The 20,991-nt window shown below is 66.4% G+C and overlaps 1 protein-coding gene across 3 annotated transcripts; it reads left to right on the forward strand.

The window, feature by feature from the left end:
- The first annotated feature begins 2,878 nt into the window (after nt 1-2,878).
- Nucleotides 2,879-20,746, forward strand: DUSP8 (dual specificity phosphatase 8). 3 transcript variants are annotated; one of them, XM_058526055.1, is made up of 7 exons: nt 2,879-3,081; nt 9,185-9,522; nt 11,125-11,263; nt 15,766-15,932; nt 16,465-16,624; nt 16,844-16,967; nt 17,231-20,746. In XM_058526055.1, exons 2-7 carry the CDS (start codon nt 9,292-9,294, stop codon nt 18,282-18,284), a joined length of 1,875 nt encoding a protein of 624 aa, XP_058382038.1. In that variant the 5' UTR covers nt 2,879-3,081; nt 9,185-9,291; the 3' UTR covers nt 18,285-20,746. The 3 variants fall into 3 exon arrangements, with proteins under 3 accessions (XP_058382038.1, XP_058382039.1, XP_058382041.1); XM_058526056.1 differs by lacking the exons at nt 2,879-3,081; nt 9,185-9,522 and adding an exon at nt 10,276-10,865; XM_058526058.1 differs by lacking the exons at nt 2,879-3,081; nt 9,185-9,522; nt 11,125-11,263 and adding an exon at nt 13,347-13,670.
- The last annotated feature ends 245 nt before the right edge of the window (nt 20,747-20,991 follow it).

Consider the following 20,991-nt stretch of genomic DNA (forward strand, 5'->3'; position numbering starts at 1 on the left):
ACCGCTTGTCCCCGTGCGTGGAAAGGATGCACAGGGACCGTCCCCTCGGGCGGCAGGGGGCGCGCGTGGACCGCTGGACGGCTGCGCTCGGACCTGCCCGACTGGTGCTTGGGTCCCGCCCGGGGCTGCCGGCCGGCGCTCGGGAAGGTCTGGCTGGGCCGACCCGACCCGTCCCCGACGCGGCCTGTGAGGGTCCTGCTCTACCCCGAGGACCGGAGGCAGCGTCCAGGAGAGGCCGAGATTACCTGCCGGGAGCCAGGGGCCGAGCGGGCAGCCTTCGCTGGGACCCTGCCCCACCACCCCATTGTTGCAGAACAGCAGGTTTCAAGTGCTCATTTGCATGAGAAATGACCATCAGGGTTATAAAACAATCAGGCCCAAACATTCTCCCCTGGCCAGGCGCCCCACACACCCACCCACTCACCCGCAGCTTCCAGAATGGGCACAAGGACACCGGTGCCCCCCTCAATTTACTGACACCTGCTGAGGCCTAGCTGGGAGCTGCCCAGGGCACAGAGTTCTTAGGGGCCAAGGGCACCCCCAGGCCACATGCAGGCCCTGACCACATCTGGGCTGGGCAGCCGAGGAGGTGGAGGCACTCGCTCCTGCAGGAGCCCCTCAGACACTCTCCAACTTTCTCCTCTTCCCTAAGCTCAGCCTGGGCCAGGCAGGGGAACAAGCCACATGGGGCATCCCCCCCCCCCAAGTGATAGCTCCTCTACCTAACAAGGGACAACCCCCCACTCCTGCAGGTCCCAGGCCCTTTGGGGTCTGTCCAAGCTCCCCTAAGGGCGACACGTGCCCCCCACCCCGGCCACCGGGCCAGCTCCAGGGGCTCAGCCTGAATCCTCCTGCCCCCCCCAGGACCCGGTCTCCCCCACTTTTCAGACACGGAGTCAGCCCAAACGCCACAAGGCCCCACCGCACGCCCACCTCCCGCTGACCTGGCCATGCATCTGGGCTGGGCATCTCCCTGAGCTCAGGTCCACCTCCCGCCAGCGCCTCTCTTCTCAGTAGCCTGCGCAGGGAAGGAGGAAGGACCAGCCCCAAATAGCCCCTGGGTTACCAGCGCTTCCTTCCGAGGGAGCCTCACTCCCCCAAAGATGTTTGTTATGCTACGTGCTGGCTCTGAGCCAGGAACACACCCTCCCCAGACACCCCATTACTCCCCACTACCTGGACGCTCCTCAGGCCGGTGAGGGAGGGGCCCCAAGCACTTACTACACACCGACTGTGTGCAGAGCCCTGAGTCTGAAAGCGGCACCAACTGGTCTGGACAACTGAGCATGAGAAAGTGGAGGTCCCTCTGGAGCCCTGCACAGCACCTCCAGCTGCCCGTTGCCCTCCCCCATTCCCACTCGGAGCTCTGGGGTCCTGAGTGCTCACCCTGGCCCAGGAGGGGATGGGCCAGTCATGCCTACTGCGTTTTTGGTGATCCTCCAACCAGGGGAGGCTGACGGCCACCTTCCACCTCCCTATCTTCACGGGAAGGGGCTGCACTTCCTGGGGGCCGCAGCCCCTCAGAGCCCCAGGGTGGTCCTTGGAGGCCTGGATGGCTGGGGGCTCCAGGCTGGAGGAGGGGCCGCCCTCACCATCCAGGGGGCAGCCCCGCGGAGAGATTTTAGAAATGTCTGGGCTATCCCGTGCACCTCTCCCCCAAAATAATTACCTTCAAAGGTTCCCACAGCTCCTGGGCTCCCGGGCAGGGGTCCTCGTCCCCTTTCCCAGAGCTAAGGCCCCGTGCCGGCGCAGGCGCTCAGCAAATATTGATGAATCCGCAGATGAGTGGGTGCGTGCCCCCTCACACCCTGCCCACTCGCCTCCGTCCACTCCAGCATCCCGGTCTCCTCCTCCTGGTCAGGGGCAGCCAAGGTCTTGCCTGCCTCGGCGGAGGGGTGGGGGGGCCCTCCTGCACCACCCGCACCTCCTCAGCCTCCAGCCACTGCTTGCATGCGACCTCCTGGGCGGCCTCCGGGTCGCCCACTCGCTGCAGTGTGTCTCTGGCCTCTGTTTGGGCCCGACACCTGCCCAAGGTGTAATTACCTAAGTTTGTTCCTGCACTGGACTCCAGCGTCCAAGCGGCCCAAGGGCTGTGTTCCCACCGCGGTCAGCCGGGGGCGGACCCTCAACAGCCCTTACGGGGGCACACGAGCGCTGTCTAGGGGCAGCTTTTCACTTGTCGCGTCACGTGGTGGACGTCGTCGGTAGGGCTGGGGGGGGACAGCGCTGCACTGGGGACCCCCCACCCCACCCCACCCCCGACGCCCCACCAGAGTTCATGAGATGTGTGACCTGGGCCAAACCATGTGGCTTCTGAGCCGCCAATCTCCCCCCCAGTAGAGTGGAGACCCGGCTCCCCCCTCCAGGGGTCGTGGGGAGGGTAGAGCGCTCCGCAGGGGGAGCGAGGGCCCTCCCGGGGCAGGCCCCGCAGCAACAAAGGCTGGGGCGGGGGGCAGCTCCGGCCAGCCGGTGGGGAGAGGACCCTCGCGCAGGACCCTCCGCCGGTGGGCGTGCGCGAGGCTGGGGGTCCCCGGGGGAGGCCGCGCGGGGGCTGGGAAGGCTTCCCGAGGCGGGGTCGTAGGCACGGCCCCTTTAAGAGCCGGCGCCCGGGTGAGGGGTGAGGGCAGAGGGCGGAGGACGGCGAGCCCGGCCCCCCCGCGGCCGCCGCCTCTAATCTGCGCCCCGAGCCGGGCCCGCTGACGTCACCCGCCCCCGAGCCGCGCGCGCTGATTGGCTGCAGGTGACGTCAGGGGCTTTTTTCGCCCGGCATGACCTCATCCCCCGCGCCCCGCCCTCCGCCCGGGCCTGTCACTCGCGGCCGAGCGGCGGCCGAGCCGGCCCGCGCCCCCGCCCGACGCCGAGCCCCCGCCCGGCCGCGCCCGCGAGCCGCGGGTGGGATGCGGCCGCGAGCGCGCGTGTCCGCCCGCAGTGCGCGCGCCCCGGCCCGAGCGCGCGCGTCCCCCGGCCCCCGCCCGGCTGCGCGGGCCCCCGCCGGGCCCATGGGCGGCGCGGCCGAGCGGGCGCGCTGAGCGCGGCGCGGGTCCCGGTGCGCCCCCGGCGAGCGCGAGCGAGGGCAGCGAGGTGAGCGGGCGCAGGCGGGAGGGGGCCCGCTCGGCCGGCCGGGGCGCCGCGACGGGAGCGCTCGGGGGGCTGCGCCCGGCGGGCGCCCGGGAGGAGGCGGCGGCCCAGGGGTGGGCGGCCGCGGCCCCCAGCCCGGCTCGCGGGGACGCCCCGCGCCGGCCCGCGTTCCCCTGCCTCCCGCAGCGCCCCGCGGACCCCGGCCCGGCCCACACCTGGCCGCCTTTCTCCCGCAATTCCTTCTCGTTTTGTGGGGGGAGGGGCATGAATGAGGACCCCGGAGGGCCGGCCGTCTGAGCTCCGGCGTGGACGTGTCTGTCCGAGCCTCTGCGCTAGCCCCAGATGCCCCGGACGGCGCCCCTTTGGGGCCCAGAATTGGGGAAGGTGGTCCTGCCCCGGGCCGGGCGGGGGATGCAGAGGCCTTGGCCAAGGGAGCGGAGGGCCTTTGGCCTGTGGGAGGCTCAGGAAAGGGCCCAGTCCGTGTCCGGCGGGGAGAGACTGCAGACCAATCTCCCTGGTCTGGCTGGGCCGCCACGCGCACCCCCACCTCGGTGCTCAGCTGGCCTCTGCGGAATAAAGACCATCGCCAGCGAGCCTGCTGCAGAGGCGGCCGCGGGTGCTGGGGGAGGGGCTGGCGGTGCCAGGCTGAGTGCGACCAGCCTCCCTCGGCCTCTCTGCCCACCTGGGGGAGGGGGGGGGTCCCTAATAGTCTGGCCTGGAGGGGAGGGGGCAACAATGGGCCCAGCCCCACCGGGTCATCCCTTCTGGGAGAATTTGCCTTCTGACTTCCTGCTGCAAACAGGGACTGGCCTCTGCTGCGGGGAGTTGGGGGCTGGTGCTGCAGTGACGGGGTGAGGGGACTCCGTGGGGTGGAGGAGAGGCGGCAGGATCTAGTGTCGCGTCTGCAGTGTTCTTGTTATGCGGGAGGTGGGGAGGGGGGTGCTGCAGGCCAGGGGAGCAGTGTTCTTTCTGCTCTGTGCCTTCTGCCCTGGGGGTCTGCACACTCTCCGTCGCCTCTCTCAGACCTTCTTGCTCCCAGAGCAGCCAAGGAAATGAATGTAGCATCCAGTGCCCCCCCACCCCAGGGAGGACAGATGTCCTGTGCATTGGTGCCTCAGATGGTTAATAAACACCCGCCAAGGATGGACAGATCATGTGACCAGGAGCTGGGAGTTCATCTTGAAGTCTGACTGAAATAACTCCTGCTGCAGTCGGCCTAGGGCCCTGGGAGAGTTGCTGGGCAGGTTCTAGTCCCCTACTGCCCTCAGCCCTTGGGAAGGCTCCTGGGCCCAGAGGCTGCCTCTGGGAGCAGAATTCTGTGACTAGAGATGCAGAAGGATGCTTGAAGTTGTTCTCTGCTCCAGGACCCTTCCAGCATTCCGTCTCTTCCTGGGTTGAGGCTGACCTCAGAGCCCAGAAGTTTCAACTGGACAGAGGCCAAGGGGCCCTGGGCTGGGGTTGGGGGAAGCCCGAGGGTGTCCTGGCTGCATCCCTGGATGTGCAGCTCGTAGGGAAAGGAGAGGGAGGGGCAAGGCCACAGCAAGAGAGACGTGGGTCAGGCTGTCCACCGGGACTGCGTGAGCCGAGGCCCCTTCTGCCTGGACCGCTTGGGGCAGCGACCGGTAGATGCCCTGGGCTGGTCGGGGTGTGTAGCTTGGGGGACAGTCGCCCACAGAAGTCGTGCGGATCAGTGGGGCTGGAACAAGCCAGGCAGGAACAGAGGAAACATAGGTTTGTAGCCTTCTGAGCTGCCCGTTCTAGGACCCCTGTGCCAAGCCCCCTCCTACCGCAAGCTCAGCCCAGACCCCTGGGAACTGAGGGGGCAGGGCCCCCACCCCACTGTCTCCCAGGCCCACGGCCTCCCCAGGCCGGGCTGGCTCTGGGTGGCCTTGCCATTGTTGGTCCAGCCAGGGCTGAGTGCAGGCCAGCCAGGGTCCTGTCCCACTCACTCCAGGGAGCTGAGAGGGGAGCAGTGGCCAGAGCATTTAGGGGTCCCTGATGAGAGTAGATGAGGGTAAAGTGGGCTGACCTGGTGTGAGCCCTCGGGCCCCCTGCCTCCTAGAGGTCGCCCCCCACCAGACTCTCTCCTGGCCTCACAGTGGGGCAGTTTCTGCCTCCGGAGGTGCCCTGGGTCACCATGAGCGGGACATCTCAGCCTCTTGGGTTCCTCCACTGTCAGCTCTTGCTGAGAGTCCGCTAGGCACTACTTGGGCTGGGGACACACACAGTGAGAGCCACAGTCCCTGTCCTCCTGTGGCTGACGGTCCTGACAGCCGTCTCTGGAGGTAGTGAGTTCCCCGTCCCTAGATGCTAAGCAGAAGGCACCGTGGGGAGGGTGCCGGCAGTTGGGAGTTTTCTGGCCGTGCACGTGCTCAGGGACACGGGTGTGCCTCGTGGAGGCCCTGGGAGCCAACCGCACGAGGAGGTCCTGGAGCTGGCACCCAGGACTTGGGTGTCCTGGGATTTGGGGGGATTTGGCATGCAGACGGTGAGGATGGGTGTCTCCGGTGACGACATCCATGTGCATACACATTTGTGTGTGAATAACTGCACACACCGGGGGGGAATTGTGGGAAAGAGGTGAGCACTGGGCCTGTGTGGTCAGCGTGCAAAGGGACATGTCCCAGCATGCACAGCAGTGTGCACGCAGCACGGGAGCCAGGCTGCGCCGTGTACTTGGCCTCCTGGGGAAGGGGCTGCCTGTGGCCCCCTAGGCTACACCCACCTGGGGCGGGGAGGGGCCTCCTCTGCCTGTGGACTGGGAACCGCTGTCTCCTTGGCTCAGAGCTCTTTGATTGAGGAGATGAACGGGGCTTGCCTCCCTCCCACCTGCACCTGGTCTCGCACAAGGTGGTGGGTACTGTCCCCCTCAGATCCCAGGAATGGGTCAGGGCTGAGCTGGGGTAGGTCCCCGAAAGCAGGGAAGCCCAAGACCGAACAAATCTGTTTCCGCTGTGCCCACCTGGCCTGTTCTAGCCCCACTGATCCATCCTGAGCTTCTCCACTCCCCCAGCTCTGGGCCCTGATTCACAGCACATTCGGGAGGCGACAGGTAAGGGGTCTGCCCCCAGGAGCTTTAGGTCCAAGGAGGCCCTGTGGGTGAGGATGGGCTCCCAGGAGGCCAGCTCAGTGCAACAGGTCTCCTGCAGGAGGGGGGGCCTCTGGCCAGACCTTGGCCATTCAGAGAAGGCGGAGAAGGCCTCGAGGGGTGGGAGCCTATGCACGTGCACACTGCCGGAGAGGAAGGCTAGGGCCAGGTGGAGCAGAGAGAGGAGGGGCCTGGAGGAGTCCATCCACCCGCCGGCTGGGGCCTTGTGGGGGCCTGGCTGGGGGTCATCCCAGGCCCCAGCTACTGGGCACCTGCAGGGGTGGGAAGGGGTGGGAGCGAGTGAGGAGGGGGACCTGCCGCTCTGCAGAGCCAGCCTGCGCGGTGGCTGCTGCCGCAGGAGCAGCGGTTGCCTGGCACCTCTGCTGTTGCCATGGCGATGACGGAGGTGCTAACTTGCTAATGAGTCCCCCTCGGCTGCACATAACAATACTGTAGTGGTTAATAGGGCCGAGCGCAGGGTTCCTTGGCAGGCAGGGGTTGAGACCAGGTACTGGGCCTGTGGCCCAGTTCCCACCCTTCATCCCCTGCCCTCTGCCCCTTGCCCTGCAGCCGGGCCGGCCTGTTCTGCCCCCACCCCCCCCCCTGGGTCTCGCCTCCTTGCCGGTGCTCTCGGCCCTAGCTGCCTCCCTGCCCCTCCTCCAGCCTCCACTCCCGTCTGTGGAGCGGGCACCCCTCCATGCCCCAGTTCCTCCTCGGGCAGGTTCAGGACTGGAGGGCAGTATACACACTGGGCAGCTGCTGGAGGGTGAAGGCCTCTGTCTCCAGCCCCTGACCTTGTCCCTGCTCTGAAGTTGTTTGGCCTCTGTGGTTTTCAGGTGGGAGATAATCGGCCCCACATAATGGATGAGGACGTTGAGACGAGGGGCGCAGGGCAAGACCCTCTGGGCGACGATGCCCCGCGCCACTGCGTCCCTCTCAGGGTCCTGGGCCTGTGAGCTGGGCTTCTGGCCCCACGTCCAAGGGTGGGAGGCTCTGTGCAGGCCTGCAGGAGCTGCGTGCGGGAGGGGACCTGGTGGCCGTGGCCTGACGGCCTTGACAAGGTTCCACTTAGAGCTCAGGAGAAGCTTCCAAAACGGCTTGTGTGGGAATCAAATCGGGGACCTCTTAGCATGCAGGCGGATACCACCCTCAACAGGGAAGACTCCCCTCAGCAGGCAGGGACCCCCCCTTAACAGGGAGGACCCCACTCAGCAGGGGGTACCCCCTCAGCAGTCGGGGAGCCCCCCTCAGCGGGCCCTTTTGCTGTTAAACTGGCCTGGTATGGCCCTCAGGAGGGGCAGCAGCCCCGGCTGCACCCCAGCTCCTGCCCCCACAGTGGAGGAGCCCTGAGCGCCAGCCTGGGAGGGGGTGTCTGTGAATGGGACCACCAGGCTCCACCCCCTGACTTCCCTTGGTGCCAGCTCGGCCCGAGGCTGCCCACCCCAGGCGGATACCGTCCACACCTGTCTGGGGCTTCTCTGTGAGCTCCACCATCACCCCCCAGCCCGGAGCTCACCAGGGGGTGGTCCAGAAACCGTGGCGGCTGCCACTGTTGTCCCCAGTGTCCTCAGGCTGCCTCACCCCCACACCCTCTGCGGCTGCAGGTTGGGGGCTTGCTGAGGGGTGACCTTTCTGTGAGCCCTGGGGGTACCCCGTCTCCCAGCCTCCCCCACCCCAAGCTGGGTGGGACGTGGTGGAGGGAAGACCCTGACTGAATGGCAGCTGCTCGGGACCTTGGGTTCTGTCCACCTCCTTGGTGTGACATCGGTTTGTCCCACCCGTTCCCTGAGCCTCAGTTTCCCCATCTTTAAGGCAATCTCCTCATCATGAAGCTGCGTGCCTCCTGGGGGCTGTGAGGCTTGGGTGGGCCTAGCGAAGGGCCGGTCCTGGCAGGTGACAAGGCAGATGGCGTCTGGCAGGCGGGGCGGGGGTGGCAGAGGCTTGACACCAAACCTGCAGGAGGGGCTTCCGCCCACGGCTCTGGAGTCCCTGTGTTCCCACCCACGTCCTGCTCCCTCCACGCACCCCTCAGCCCCAGGGCCCTGAGAGGCCATGCCGAGGGTCCCAGCACCCCTGAGGTCCTAGATACGGGTCACCCATGTTGACCTTCATCCTGGGGCGCCCCCACCCCACTGCATCCTAGGATCTACCAGCCCCTAGAAGGTTCCCCCTAGGCCCCAAGCCTCTGCTGTGCCTGGAGCACCCTGCTGTATGCCCACCCACAATCTGTGAGTGTGCAACACGCCCCTGCAGGAGACAGACACCAGCCCCGACACTTTGTGCAGCAGGCGTGAGCACACGATGGTGGCAAAGGAGCCCCACTCCACTCCTGAGCCCCCTCCAGTGCCTGGCCATCCACCTCTAGGAGCCTGTCAAATTGTGGAGGCAGCCCCAACCCCCGTATCTGTCCGGTCCAGATTATCGGCTTACGGCTCCATTGGGCTGTGTGGGGTCAGAGACAGAGGGTGTGCCAGGGAGGGCAAGGGGCATGTTCAGACCCCTGCCTTGCCCGGGGTCCTGGGGATCGGGAAGATGTGGAGGTCAGAGAGCGGAGAGGGCTGCCTCTCAGGGACGGGATGACAGGAGCAGCGGGGCAGAGTGCAGTGTTCTGGAATGAGTGACGGGGGCCAGGGAAGGGACCCTCAAGCCTTGTCCTGCCTCTCCAGCCCAGCACAAGCCGAGACCCTTGCCTCCGCCTTGCCACGTCCTGCTGAGCGGCTGGCACCATGACCTGGATGGGGCAGGGCTGGACGGGACCCTCCTGAGGCCCTTCCAGCTCCGTGGTCGCAGATTCCAGCTCCCTCACCTCAGATGTTAGGGGGCTGGACTTGCATAGAAGAGCCAGAGGGGACGTCGATTCCCTGAGGGAGGAAGGGACCCTGTGGGCGCGTCAGGCTCAAACGTCCTGGGCCCTTGGATCCCACCTCCGGCCCCTCCGAGGTCCGCCCCGCCGGGGAACTGGCCCGGTGCCCACCCTGGGGGCCTGCGGCGCTGCTGACCGTCTGCCTCTCCCTGCAGGTCTGGCGCCATGCCCGGTCACTCTGAACACTAGGCCACACCCCGGGCCGTCGGAGCAGCCGCTGCTCACTTCAGGGGTCCCCCTCTCCACCGCCCACTGCCCCACCATGGCCGGGGACCGGCTCCCCCGGAAGGTGATGGATGCCAAGAAGCTGGCCAGCCTGCTGCGGGGTGGGCCCGGGGGGCCGCTGGTCATCGACAGCCGGTCCTTCGTGGAGTACAACAGCTGGCACGTGCTCAGCTCCGTGAACATCTGCTGCTCCAAACTGGTGAAGCGGCGGCTGCAGCAGGGCAAGGTGACCATCGCCGAGCTCATCCAGCCAGCCGTGCGCAGCCAGGTACCCGGCCGCCGCCACCGCACCCGTCCCTGCCTGTCCCTGGGGCTCCCGTCACCTCCAGAGTCAGGTGACCAGGGGCCCTCGCCGTGACCAGCCTCCCCTTCCTCTGCCCTCGAACCCAAACCCAAACCCCACTCCGGGGTCAGAATGTCCTGAGCCAGTCCCCACCTCGGCCTTGTAGGGCAGTTCCCACCCCTCCTCCCTGAGCTTCCCCCCAGGGAGGCCCCGCTGACACCCATCTCCCCAGACACAGTCACCACCCGGCCCTCCCCCTCCCGGAGCCTGCTGACCCTGTCGGGTCCTCTCTCAGCCCCCCAGGGAGGTCTCCCCACGCACAAGGTGGGGCTCAGAGAGGGGTACCGAAGGGGTGAGCAAGGCGTGACCATGCACAGGGCCCGGGGGTGGAGGCGCAGGCGGCAGAGGGGCAGTGGAGGGGAAGGCAGCCGGGTCGGCACACGCTCTGATTGCTGAGGGCTCAGAAGAGGACAGGAGGGGTGACCAAGTGGCTCACTCAGAGCAGCCCCCCAGTTCTTTCCCCTTTGGAGTCTTGAGTGACCCAGAATTCTCTGTGGCCCCCCAAGAATGTCTCGAGTCACTCGCAGTGGACAATCCTGTCTCGACTCCCAGGAGCATCAAGTCCAGCCCTGGGGAGGGACTGCTGGGCCGGTGACCTGGGGAGGCAGTGGCACCTCCAGTGTGGAGGATAGGGGGACAGGGGGCGGCCCCGAGGCCGTGGGGGGCTCTGTCACAGGCCCTGCCCCGTGTCCTGGGATGTGACAGACCCAGGTAGGACGGCTGCCTGTGGGAAGTCCCCCACCCCAAGGACAGGACTGGCTCCCTGCAGCCTCCAATGAGGGGAATCCGGTGATTAATCGCCCCCAGCGAGGACTCCTGGCCAGAGCGCGATCCCATTGGCTGCCGGTGACATCATCGGCTGGGGCTGGAGGCTCAGCTGGCTTAAAGGCTGAGTGCTGGGGCGGGGGCCCCCCGCTGCTCCCGGAGCTAAAGCTGCTCCACATCTGGCCCCCAGGCGGCACTGGGGGAGGGGGCAGGTGGAACCCCAGCTTCTGCAGAACTGGGGCCTCTTGCTGCAGCCCTCAGTTTCCCCATCGCTGGCTGGGGAGGGAAGGGGAGCCGGCACCCTGCCTTCAAAATCCCTGAAATGTGCCTCCCAGGGACCCTGAGGACGGGTGTGTTTCCCTTTGTCTCGGCCGCGTCCGTGCACGCCTGTCATGTGGGCACCTGCGCGTGCGTTCTGGGGACCCTGTTACATTCACCCGCATCTCCTCCATCCGGGCCTGGCCCACAGTGGACGCCCACACGTGTCCACTCCCTTCACTCGTGTGAGTGTGGCCTCACAGGGGACAAGTGTCCACTGTGCCTGCCTGTGCCAAGGGCCTCCCTCTGTGGCCGTGGGTGATTGTACCTGTCCAGGTGTGAGCAGGGAGGCGTGTGGCCGGTCCCTGCCCTCCCCTCGAGGCAGTGAAGTGGCAGCAGCCCCCACCCCCCCATCACCTGACCAGCAGCAGTGGGCGGCAGCAGGGGACGGGGCGTCCGGCAGGTGGCCGGCAGTACCCTGACCTCTGCCCTCATGGCCCCCAGGTGGAGGCCACAGAGCCGCAGGACGTGGTGGTCTATGACCAGAGCACCAGGGACGCCAGCGTGCTGGCCGCAGACAGCTTCCTCTCCATCCTGCTCAGTAAGCTGGACGGCTGCTTCGACAGCGTGGCCATCCTCACAGGTGAGTTGGACGGCCTGAGGCCGGGGCTGCGGGGCACCTTCTCCCGCACTGTCAGCTTGGACGGGGCTGGGGGGGCGTCTGAGGAGTCTGGATTCTGGACCCACCTCTGCTTTCGTCTCTAAGTCTGGAGACCAGGGTCTGCTGGGGCGCTGGGGAGGGTCGCAGAGCTCTGGAGTTCCCAGGGGTCAGCACTCCCCTGGGCCCCCACCCTTCAGGACCCCCTCCAACACGGGCCCGCCCCCTCCACTAGCAGGTGAAGAGGTGGACAGGGGACACCCCAGCATTTGCCTGTGGGGGTGGGGGAGGGATGTAGGCAAAGATGTGGCTCTGCCCTGGGAACTGCTCCCACCCCACTGCCCCAGCTCCCTGTCCACCCCACCCTCGGGAACCCCCATCTGAGCCGGAAGCCGTCCCTCACTGGGAGGTCCCCTGGTGCTCCAGCTGAACACAGGTGGCCTTGTGCCAGACTGCTTGGTGGTGACCGCTGCCTGGGGGCCAGCAGAGGTCCCTGCAGGGCTTCCCATTCCCCAAAAGCAGGCTGGCCTGCCCCCATACACGCGCGCTCTCGCACACACAGGCACGTGCAGGCACACAGGGGGCACTGTGGTTCCCCCTGATTCTCTCAGGAGGCAGTGGCTGACGCCCTTCTGGAGAATCCACCTCCTGGAGGTGGCTGAGTCCCAGGGATGTGCACCCTACCCGCCAGGGTCTGGGGCCTTTGTGGGTGCTCCTGCCCCTGGCCTCTGCATGCCTGGGGCTGTGACTGGTGGGTGGAGGGTGTGGAGGGCTGAAGACCGTGCCACCTGCACCGTCACAGCCGACGGGACGCCCCCAGGTTCATTCCGTGTGCCTGCCCTGAGCAGCTACTGTGCACAGGCACGAGTGGGGTGGTCGATGGGCACCAGGCTGCCCCATGGCGCTGGCATTCCGTGGGAGCACAGACCGTCAGCCCAGCCTGTGAGAGAGGCTGCGGGCAGGGCTCTGTCTTAGTCAGGCTGCTGGGGCCGACCTCTCGGAGGAAGCACCACAGGGTCCCTGCCCTGGAGAGCGTTCAGGAGGCTTGGTGGTGGGTCAGCGCTGTGTGCAGTGTGCCTGCCACCTCTGCACATGTGTCTGGGTGCCAGCCGAGCGCTCTGCACATCTGGGTCTGCGAGGCCCGAGGGTCTGTGTCAGTGCATGGCTCTGGGAGTCTAGTGGTCAGATCTGCCCGTGTGTGTGTGTGTGTGTGTGTCCCACTTCTGGTGGTCCTGCACTTGTCTGGGTGGGGTGTGGGATTTCTGTGCATCTGTGTGAGCTCTGGGAACCAGAAGCCACAGAGTTGCAGACTCTCGGTTCAACCACTGCTCCCTGGGTTGAGTTTGGGGCCCGAGCGGCTGGGGAGAAGACAGAAGATCCAGGCTTTTTCAGGTGTCCTGGGCAGAACAGGAACCTTCCCGGGGCCCGGCTGGGAACCCTAGCGTGTGTGTGTGTGTGTGTGTGTGTGTGTGTGTGTGTGTGTATGTGCACCCTAGCCAGGAGTGGGAACCACCAGGCCCTCCTGGGAGTCTGAGAAGAGGGTTCCAGAGCAGTGCCCTCCCCACTCCCAGGCTGCCCAGGAAATCCCGGCGCCTCTGATAGTCTGTCTCCCTGGGAGTCTGGGTCCCTACCCAGCACTTGGTGGGCCGGGCCTGGGCTAGGATCCACCAGGAGGACACACCTGAGACCTGGCTGTGCCCCACCTGGCTCGCTGACCTCTCCGAGCTGCCCCATCTTGCAAGGTTAGAGTATTTGCCCTGTTTCTCTGAGGGCCAAGTCTCGAAGAAGTCATGACCCCAGTGGTATGAGGAGGGTTTATAGTGACACCAAATCAGGACCCAGACTTGGAGACAGCCCCTGGCCTTGCCCACAGCCCCTGAACCAGTTAGAACAGGAAGGCGAGGCTGAGAGGGGGAGAGGGATGCTGCCCACCCAGAAGGGGGAAGTGACTTTCTGGAGGGGGCTCAGCAGCTGCCAGAAGGCGAGGGCTGACCCCTTCGTGGGTGGGGCTGAGGAGCTGGGAGATGAGGATGGCACAGCGGAGGGAAGGGCGACTCCTCTCCATGAGAGGGGGGGTTTGCGGGAAGCAGAAGAGGGTGGTGGGCACAGGGCGCTAGGGTCTGAGACTGGCTGCTGTGACCACTCCCCCCAAGCTGCGGGCTGGTGACGTCTGGCTGGGGCGGGGATGGGAAAGGGAGCCTGGCCCTTTAAGTGGCGGGCAGACCTCGCCAGGGAGCCGCTGCCGCCCGGTACATCTACGGAATGCGGGCTGGTGATGTTGCTGCTGCGTCGGGAAGGGTGCGCCCCCAGGGACCCCGCAGCCCAGTCCCACACGAGTGCCGCCCTCGGACCCTGGCTAGAGACCACAGCGGGGCCTGCCCCCGTATGCAGGGTGGGTGGGGACCCTGCTGGGGCTCGGGGACCCAGAGGGGCAGTGGGGGCTGTGGGGTGTGTGACCGCGGCCGGCAGGCGGGTGGGGGCCAGACAGGGTACCCGTGGGGTCGGGGCCCGACAGGGGCACGTGCTTTGTGAGTCGGGGATTCCACTGTGAGGGGTGCAAGCTGCGTGTGCCCTCCCTCACCCTCCCTGACCCGTGAGACAGAGGGAGCGGGGTCGGGGGGGCTGTCCCTCCTGATGAAAGATACCCTTGGGGATGTCCAGGGGATGGGGGTGGCGCCCTGGGACCTACTGCTGCCACTATTCCCTCCCGGATGCCCCTCCCTTGCCACCCCTCCCCAGAGCCTGGGGCAGCCCTGAAACCACTGAAGGATGGAGCCTCGGGCCCTGCCGGACCTGGCATCTACAAGGGGTCGTAGGGGGCACCCCAAGCTGCCCGGCTCTGCCTGGGGGCGTCCTGGTGGGCCTTACCTGAGAAATTGCAGCAAAGGCTGCCCAGAGACTGTCCTCTGGGGGGAGGTTCCTGTGGATTCCCCCCACGCCTACCCTCTGCTGTGGCCAGGCCAGAGAAAGAGAGATGGGGAGGGTCTTTGGAGGGGTGGTGTGGCGCCTGCGAGCCGAGGCGTCTCCCTGTCCCACCAGCAGGTTCCCGAGGATGGGACCCCTTCTCCTCCACTCCTCCAGCCTGGAGGTCCCCCATCGCCAGGTCCCCCAAAGTCAAGCCTTCACTGGGGCACAGGGACGCACATGCAGGCATTCAGGGGGTTCATACAAACTGGCCACTGAGCTGGGCCGGGGTGAGGCTGAGGCCACCAGGAGTCCCTGTCCTCGGGAATCAGCCAGGTCTCTGGCACCATCTGCTTCTGAGGACCAGGGCAGGAAAGAGCAGTGGGGGTCCTGGGCCTGAGACCTGGCCTCCTCCAGGGGGACAGGACAGGCCTTGGCTCAGTTGTCTCGTGCGATGGACAGGTCCACTGAGCTAGAAACAGCAGCACACTGGGCTTGGGTCCCCAGAAGTGTGGTCAGCCCCAGGACACTGCCGGGCAGCCTCACCTCACCCTACCAGGAGCGGGCGGCCACCAGGCGCCCAGTGCAGGTCCAAGTCAGCGGTCCCCCAGCCAGACTGGGTGTGGGCAGGTCCGTTCTCAGTGTGTCTTCTTGGTTGTTTTCTGTGAGCCTCACAGCAGTGCCATGTGGCAGGCAGGACAGGGAAACCGAGGCTGGAGGCGTGATGAGCCTTTGGTCACTCACTGAGTCACATGTACCAGGGGACCCACTCTGGTCCTTCCAGTGGCAGAGGGGCTCCTTCCACCGACCCGCGCCCAGGGCTCGGATGTGCAGGGAAGGCGGCAGGGCACCTGCCAGCCACGTGTAGAGCGCGTGCCCGCTGTGCACACTGCGTGCTCCCTGTCCCCACTGTCCCCAGCTCCCAGCCCAGCCTTTGCTTCTCCGTCTGCTGAGTGGAATGGAGCCCTAACAGGAGCGCAGATGCCCCTGCAGGCTGTGCCAATTCCAGTGGTGATGTCATGCCTGGGGGCGGGGGGGGGTGCTACAGAAGCCCTTGCCTCCCGGTCCTGGCGCCCAAGCCTGGCCTGGGGCTCCCAGCCAACCGCAGGCAGGGAGGGGTTGCATCGGCCCAGGGGGAGAGGCGCGAAGGCCCCGCCTGGCCCCAGGCCATGAGTATGGAGGGGCTGGTGATCCAGACACTCAACAGGAAGACCCCCGTGGCCCCTGAGCCTGCCCCTGCCTGGGCCCTTCGTGTGTTGCACTGGCCAGCCGCCCTGACCCAACATTTACGGGCATCACAGCAGCGTCCTCAGCGGGGCCGGCCCCTAATTATCGTGGGGAGGAATGTGGGCGTAGGGGCAGGCTGTAGATGTGCACAGCACGCACCCCGCCGTGGCCACAGCAGCCCTCCAGCACCCAGCACTGAGACCAGGTGCTCAGGCCAGAGGCTTGCCAGCTGGTGTGGGATCGCTGGGGCTCCAGCCGGGTGTGGCCGAGACGTAGTGGTGGTGGGGTGCCCTGGGCGCTCTTTCCTGCCCCACTGGCCCGCCCGCCTGACGTGGTCTCCTCCGCTCCTCCTGCAGGGGGCTTCGCCACCTTCTCGTCCTGCTTCCCTGGCCTCTGTGAGGGCAAGCCTGCTACCCTGCTGCCCATGAGCCTCTCCCAGCCCTGCCTGCCCGTGCCCAGTGTGGGCCTCACCCGCATCCTGCCTCACCTCTACCTGGGCTCTCAGAAGGACGTCCTGAACAAGGTGTGCACAGCCCGGGCTCCGAGGGGGCGGAGGCAGGGGCTCCGAGGCTCCTGGGCTGGTCTGGGGGCAGGCGGGACCTGAAGGCCCATGGGCTAGAGGAGCAGGCATGTGGGAGAGGCTTGGGTTGGAGGCACAGGAGGACCCAAGGGGGCCCCGCAGGACAGGGCAGGGCTCGGAAAGGGCCCAGCAGGGCTGGGTGGAGCAGCAGCTCCCTGCCTCTCCGGTGGTGGAGCCCGCATGCCACACTGCTGATGTCACTGGGCCCCTGGCCAGCGCTGAAAGAATCCCGTGTTTTAAAAATGGTGATGAGGGAAGAGGGTATAGGCACCGCCCTGGCGGCCGTGAAATTCCTGGGAGCCTCCCTCGGGCTGTGGGCGGGGCTCGAGGAGGCACCAGCATCCCTCCCCCCAGCACCGGAGGCCCACGGGCCCTCTGGTGGGAGCGGGAGGGGGCTCCTGGGCCGAGGCCCCCACCTGGACTGAAGGTCCTCCCCAGCTGCCCCCCCTGCCAGCCCGTCCTCCCGTCTCTCCAGGATCTGATGACCCAAAACGGAATAAGCTACGTCCTCAACGCCAGCAACTCCTGCCCCAAGCCGGACTTCATCTGTGAGAGCCGCTTCATGCGCATTCCCATCAACGACAACTACTGTGAAAAGCTGCTGCCCTGGCTGGACAAGTCCATCGAGTTCATCGGTGAGGGGAGGGCGCCCTCCTGCCCTGTTCCTGGGGAGGGGCGGGGTCCTCAAGAGAAGAGGGCCTGGAGGAGGCAGGGGAGACGCTGCCGTCACAGGTGCTCAGGCCTGAGAAGTAGCTGGGGTTGTTGGTGGTCGGGAGGGTGGGGTCCTGACCTGGGGTAGGGGAGGACTATGCGGTCTCAGCCCTCACCTGGCCCCGCTGGCCCCTTGCCCCCAGATAAAGCCAAGCTGTCCAGCTGCCAAGTCATCGTCCACTGTCTGGCCGGCATCTCCCGCTCTGCCACCATCGCCATCGCTTACATCATGAAGACCATGGGCATGTCCTCAGACGACGCCTACAGGTAGCCCCCCTTCCCCTGGGCCCAGCAGCCTGTGGCTGGACACAGCCTCACCCCCCGCCCCTCCCCACCCACTAGCATTGGGTCAGGGCCTCCTAATTTGGGCTGCCCTGTGGGGGAGGGGGAGGCATGAGCCCAGGCCCCGCCCACTGGGAGTCTGCACGTCAGCGTGTGTGCGCCCAAGAACGGGCAGAGAGTGCGCGGGAGAGTGAGGCGGGCAGCCTGGCTGGAGGAAGCCCTGTCCGATCCCGCTGCCTTTCCCCCAGGTTCGTGAAGGACCGGCGCCCGTCCATTTCGCCCAACTTCAACTTCCTGGGCCAGCTGCTGGAGTATGAGCGCAGCCTGAAGCTGCTGGCGGCCCTGCAGGGCGACGGGGCGCCCCACCCCGGGACACCGGAGCCCCTCCCGGGCCCCGCGGCCCCCCTGCCGCCACTGCCACCACCTACCTCAGAGAGCGCTGCCACCGGGAGTGCCGCGGCCGGCCCAGCCAGGGAGGGCACGCCCAGCGCCGGGGAACCCCCCACGCCCCCTGCCGCCCCGGCCACCAGCGCACTGCAGCAGGGCCTGCGCGGCCTGCACCTCTCCTCTGACCGCCTCCAGGACACCAACCGCCTCAAGCGCTCCTTCTCGCTGGACATCAAGTCGGCCTACACCCCGAGCCGGCGGCCCGACGACCCCGGGCCCCCCGACCCCGGCGAGGCCCCCAAGCTCTGCAAGCTGGACAGCCCGTCGGCGGGCGCGCTGGGCCTGCCCTCGCCCGGCCCCGACAGCCCGGATGCGGCGCCCGAGGCGCGCCCACGGCTCCGCCGGCGGCCCCGGCCTCCAGCCGGCTCCCCGGCGCGCTCCCCCGCGCACGGCCTCGGCCTGAACTTCGGCGACGCCACCCGGCAGACTCCGCGGCACGGCCTCTCGGCCCTGTCGGCGCCCGGGCTGCCCGGCCCCGGCCAGCCGGCCGGCCCCGGGGGCTGGGCGCCGCCGCTCGACTCCCCGGGCACGCCGTCGCCGGACGGGCCGTGGTGCTTCAGCCCTGAGGGCGCGCAGGGCGCGGGCGGCGCGCGGTTTGCGCCCTTCGGCCGGGCGAGCGCGCAGGGTGCGGGCGGCGGCGACCTGCGGCGGCGGGAGGCGGCGAGGGCCGAGTCCCGGGACGCGCGGACCGGCTGGCCCGACGAGCCGGCCCCGGAGACGCAGTTCAAGCGCCGCAGCTGCCAGATGGAGTTCGAGGAGGGCATGGTGGAGGGGCGCGCGCGCGGCGAGGAGCTGGCCGCCCTGGGCAAGCAGGCCAGCTTCTCGGGGAGCGTGGAGGTCATCGAGGTGTCCTGACGGCGGCCGGGACCCCGCGCCGCGAGCCGCTTGGCGCCCCGCTCGGCCGCCAGCAGCCGGGCCCACTATAAATATATATTATATATAATGCAAAGAAAGGTAAATGGTTTTACTGCGATTTTTATCGAGAAGTAAATATTTCGATTTTTTATTTATTTAAGCTGTTCATTCTGGCAATGATTTGGCAACAGTGCGGGCGGCCCTCAGAGCTGTATTTTTACTGTCTGGTATTTAAACTGAAACACACGTTTCTAAGCAATATGAGGCCACCTTCAGGCGCAAGCTGAGGTGCCAGGCCTGGGGTCCCCTCCCTGCCCCCCCCCCGGAAACACTGCTGACCCTCGCAAAGAGGCTGCCGAGCTTTCGTGCACTTTTTACATAAGAAAAAGGGGAAAAAAGGAAAAAAAAATTTGCCACAAACTGAGCCGGTGAACCTCCCTGCCCCCCTCCTCCCTCTTCCTCCTCCTCTGCTCCTTTCTGGGCTTTGCACCAAAGCCATAGGTGGGAGAGGTGTCCCCAGGAGCTGGGGTGTGGCCGAGGAGGTGCCACGTCTTGGTGCCATGGAGGGCGCCCCCACTGCCCGTCCCCCAGGCCTGTTGCCCCAAGGGGGTTGACGGGCGTTGGGCTGACGGGCTAGGCTGTTGAGAGGGGCTTCGGTATAGAACTGGGAAGGGGCTTGGTGGAGGGGATGCTGAGTGTCAGATGATAATGGGTCCCCAGCGCAGGGCTGCGCCCCACTCTTGCCCCAGTCTAGGTTCACAGCTCAGCAAGGCTGTTCAGAGGAGGCTGCTGCCCTCTCCTCCATGTGGTTGGTGCCCCCTGGCGCCACCTGCCAGGTGGGGGAAACAGCAGGAGGAGGGGGCATGGCCCCTGGGGGTGTCAGGTGGGAGGAGCTGGGCCTGCCAGGGCCGGCTCCACTGGTGAGAGGGCAGATGGATTTCGGGTCTTGTTCTGGGCTCTTCCGCCACCCAGCCCCAGGCCCCAGGCCAGACCTGGAGTTCTGGTTTGTTCCTGCAGGTTGAGGGCCTCAGTGAGGGGTTGCTGCCTTGCAGAGGCAGGGGGCAGTTAAGCGCCTGTCAGACCCTTATGCTTCCAGGGAGTGGGGGTCCTTAGCTTTGGGAGGGCCATCTCCAGGCAGATAAGACCCCCGACACAAACAGATGCCGGAGGTGTCCCCCTTGTCTGCCCCGACCCCCACGGAGACCTCGGAGGAGAGAAGCCCCCTGCGCACCCCTTTCCTGGGGAGCTCTCTCCTCCAAAGTCTCCCCAGTGTCTTCAAGGTGACGTGCCAGGCCCCACCCCTGGGTGGCTTTTTGGCTCAGGTGGGCCAGCCTGGGGGTGAGGGCAGGAGAAACGCCCCAGCTACCCCCACCCCACACCCTATCAGGTCACTGGGACCTGAGGCTCTTGGAGGCAGGAGAAGATGTCCCCTGATCTTCAGGAGTCCTAGAGTCTAGGAGTGAGGGCCGGTCACCTGGGGAAGAGGCCAGGGGCTTGGCAGGAATGGTGGCCCAGCAGGACTGAGTGGGGGGTGGGGTGGGGGAGGTGTCTGTCCCCCCAGCTGCACCCCTTGCTGCCCCTTTGGCTGTTTTTCTATTTGTTCTTCTTTTGACCCCCAGCGCTATGTCCTTGTCATCCCTCCTTTAAGCAAAAGTCCTGTTCCTGTGCCCTCTGTCCCTACCCCGTTCCCCAAGAAGATAAGCTATCGTTGTGTTTGCAATCTATGGATTAGAGATTTAAGTATTTATTATTATTGGTTAATTATTATTATTATTATTGATTATGTAAATTTGCCGCCTGTCTATCGCGTTGGGTTTCTGAGGTGACCCTGGGTGTGGAGGATGCACTGGTCTCCCCCTCCGCGCCCCCACCCCTGTGCTGTCCAGGAGACAGTGGTCTGGGGCCACTGGTTGGGCCCCAAAACTCTGGAGGCAGGTCCCACGGCCCCTGTCGTTCCCTCCCTTTGCCCTTTCTCCAGGGCTGCGGCATCTCTTGTGGCTTCTGTTCTGGGGCGTGTGGGGGCTCTTGCTTTTGAGGCACTGGTCACCCCAAAGTGAGCAGCTGCGCCGGGGAGAGGGTTCTGTCCCGGCTGCCCTCCTCTTGTGCTGGGGACTGGGCACCGGGCTCAAGCCCCTCCCTGGTCACTTCCACCCACTGTCCGAGGCTGGGAGGGGCTGGGCCCCAGTCCTCTCCAGTCTCTCCGGTCCCTCCCACTCCTCCTGCCCGGCCCAGTGCTCTGGCATCGGGGGCGCCCCAGAATGGACCAGCCCCCTCCTATTATTTGCTGGAAAGTCCAGCGGAGGAGAGGCGGCTGGTCCCCCGCACGGCTCCCAGTCTGTCTGGACTGGGCCGCCCACTGCCCCTGCCTCAGAACCTCCCCCAGCGCCACCACCTTTCTGCTCCCTGTCCTGTCCCTTCTTTTGTATTTGGAAACAACGTGTTGTAATAAATCCTGAGATGGATGTTTTCTCCGCGCCTCTGGCTGCCTCTTTCTTCACACTGGTGGTGGGTGGGGCGGAGGGTCAGGGGTGGTCCTGGAGGCTCCCTGAGGCCAGGAGGCTGGGGTATTGGGCCTGGAAAGCCGCACTGCCCCAGACTCACTGACCCGAGCCCAGAGGCCGGGTCGGGCCCGGTGGAGGAGCAGTGCGGTGCTGGAGCAGGGCCCGGGTGGGGCCGGGGCAGAGCACAGGCCCTCAGCTGCACCCAG

This window comes from Diceros bicornis, chromosome 31 (genome assembly GCF_020826845.1).
Source record: "Diceros bicornis minor isolate mBicDic1 chromosome 31, mDicBic1.mat.cur, whole genome shotgun sequence".
NCBI classification, from domain to species: Eukaryota; Metazoa; Chordata; class Mammalia; order Perissodactyla; family Rhinocerotidae; genus Diceros; species Diceros bicornis.